The 1,706-nt window shown below is 52.8% G+C and overlaps 1 protein-coding gene across 1 annotated transcript in view; it reads left to right on the forward strand.

Moving 5' to 3' along the window:
• The window catches only part of MYO1F (myosin IF), a 54,471-nt gene that overhangs the window by 28,036 nt on the left and 24,729 nt on the right, over positions 1-1,706 (forward strand). Inside the window, exons 11-12 of the mRNA XM_037728387.1 lie at positions 269-349; positions 462-697. Of these exons, the coding sequence (XP_037584315.1) occupies positions 269-349; positions 462-697 (317 nt within the window). The remainder of the gene's footprint in view (positions 1-268; positions 350-461; positions 698-1,706) is intronic.

The raw sequence follows: 1,706 nt of genomic DNA on the forward strand, positions 1-1,706 counted from the left end.
AGAGATGCAGAGAAGTTCAAGCACAGAGTCAGCTCTGAGTCAGGGACCCTGATGCACTGACACTTGGGTTTCTCCTCTGAGTGACTGATTAGGGGGTGGGGAGATTGTACACAGAGCCAGGAAGGGCAGAGCTGGGGAGGGCTGGAGGGAACTTGGCATGAGGGGCCATCACCCATGACACTGGCTAAGCATGTGTCTAGGGAGTAGTGGGCAGGGGCTTCAGATCTGACCAACGCCCACTGACCTCCCGTCCCCACCCACGCCGCAGGCTATCAACCGTGCTATGCAGAAGCCCCAGGAAGAGTACAGCATCGGAGTGCTGGACATTTATGGCTTCGAGATCTTCCAGGTACAGCCCCTGCCTCCAGCCCACATCCCGTCCTCCTAGGGCAGCCCAGTGTGGCCACCAGAACTTCCAGCACCAGGACATTGAGGGAAGGACCCTTTTCTTCCTTCTGCAGAAAAATGGCTTCGAACAGTTCTGCATCAACTTCGTCAACGAGAAGCTGCAGCAAATCTTTATCGAACTCACCCTGAAGGCTGAGCAGGTGGGCAGCCAGGAGGCCAGGGATGGGATGGGGGATCCTGGGGTAGTGGTGGGGTGGAAGGACCATGGGGATCCCTTAGCAACTAGGGGACACCCCAGCCTTTCCCACCACGTTCCCACCTCTCTCTGCCAACCTGCCCAGGCTCCATAGCAGTAGCTCCTTCTGACTTTAAAGCTTTGGGAAGGACCGTGCCTCTTAGTTCATTCATTCAGCAATTATTTATTGAACACCTGTTGTGTGCCAGTCACTATTTAGGGTACTTCGTGACACAGCCATGAACAATAAGGCAGTAGTCCCTGCTGTCTTAATTTTGCCCTTCCCCCAGAAGCAGAGCCTGAGGCAAGGATTGAGGGACAAATGGTTTTTCTGGGAGGCAATCCCAGAAAGCTCCAAGAGGGGAATAAGGAAGTGAGACAGGAAATTTTTTTTCTTTTTTGAGACAGGATCTCGCTCTGTTGTCCAGACTGGAGTGCAGTGGTGTGATCACAGGTCACTGCAGTCTCTACCTCCCGGACTCAAGCCATTCTCCCACTTCAGCCTCTCAAGTAGCTGGTGCCGCAGGCCTATGCCATCATGCTTCGCTGATTTTTAAAAACTTTTTTGTAGAGTCGGGTTTTCACTTTGTTGCCCAGAGTGGCCTTGAACTCCTGGCCTCAAGCAATCCTCCCGCCTTGGCCTGCCAAAGTGCTGGGATTACAGGCATGAAGTAACATGCCCAGCCCTGAGACAGGGATTTCTTAAATAAAGAGAGAGAGAGCCAGACACAGTGACACACACCTGTAGTCCCAGCTACCTAGGAGGCTGTAAGAGAATCACTTGAGCCTGGTTCAAGGCCAGCCTGAGCAACATAGTGAAACCCCCTCTCTACAAAAAATACAAAAATTAAGCCAGGCATGGTGGCTCATGCCTGTAATCGCAGTACTTTGGGAGGCCAAGGCAGGAGGATCACGAGGTCAGGAGATGGAGACCATCCTGACTAACACTGTGAAACGCCATCTCTACTAAAAATGCAAAAAATTTAGTGGGGTATGGTGGCGCATGCCTGTAGTCCCAGCTACTCAGGAGGCTGAGGCAGGAGAATCACTTGAACCTGGGAGGCAGAGGTTGCAGTGAGCCAAGATCACAGCACTGCACTCCAGCCTAGCAACAGGGTGAGAC

Source organism: Cebus imitator, unplaced genomic scaffold, assembly GCF_001604975.1.
Source record: "Cebus imitator isolate Cc_AM_T3 unplaced genomic scaffold, Cebus_imitator-1.0 Scaffold263, whole genome shotgun sequence".
Taxonomy (NCBI): Eukaryota; Metazoa; Chordata; class Mammalia; order Primates; family Cebidae; genus Cebus; species Cebus imitator.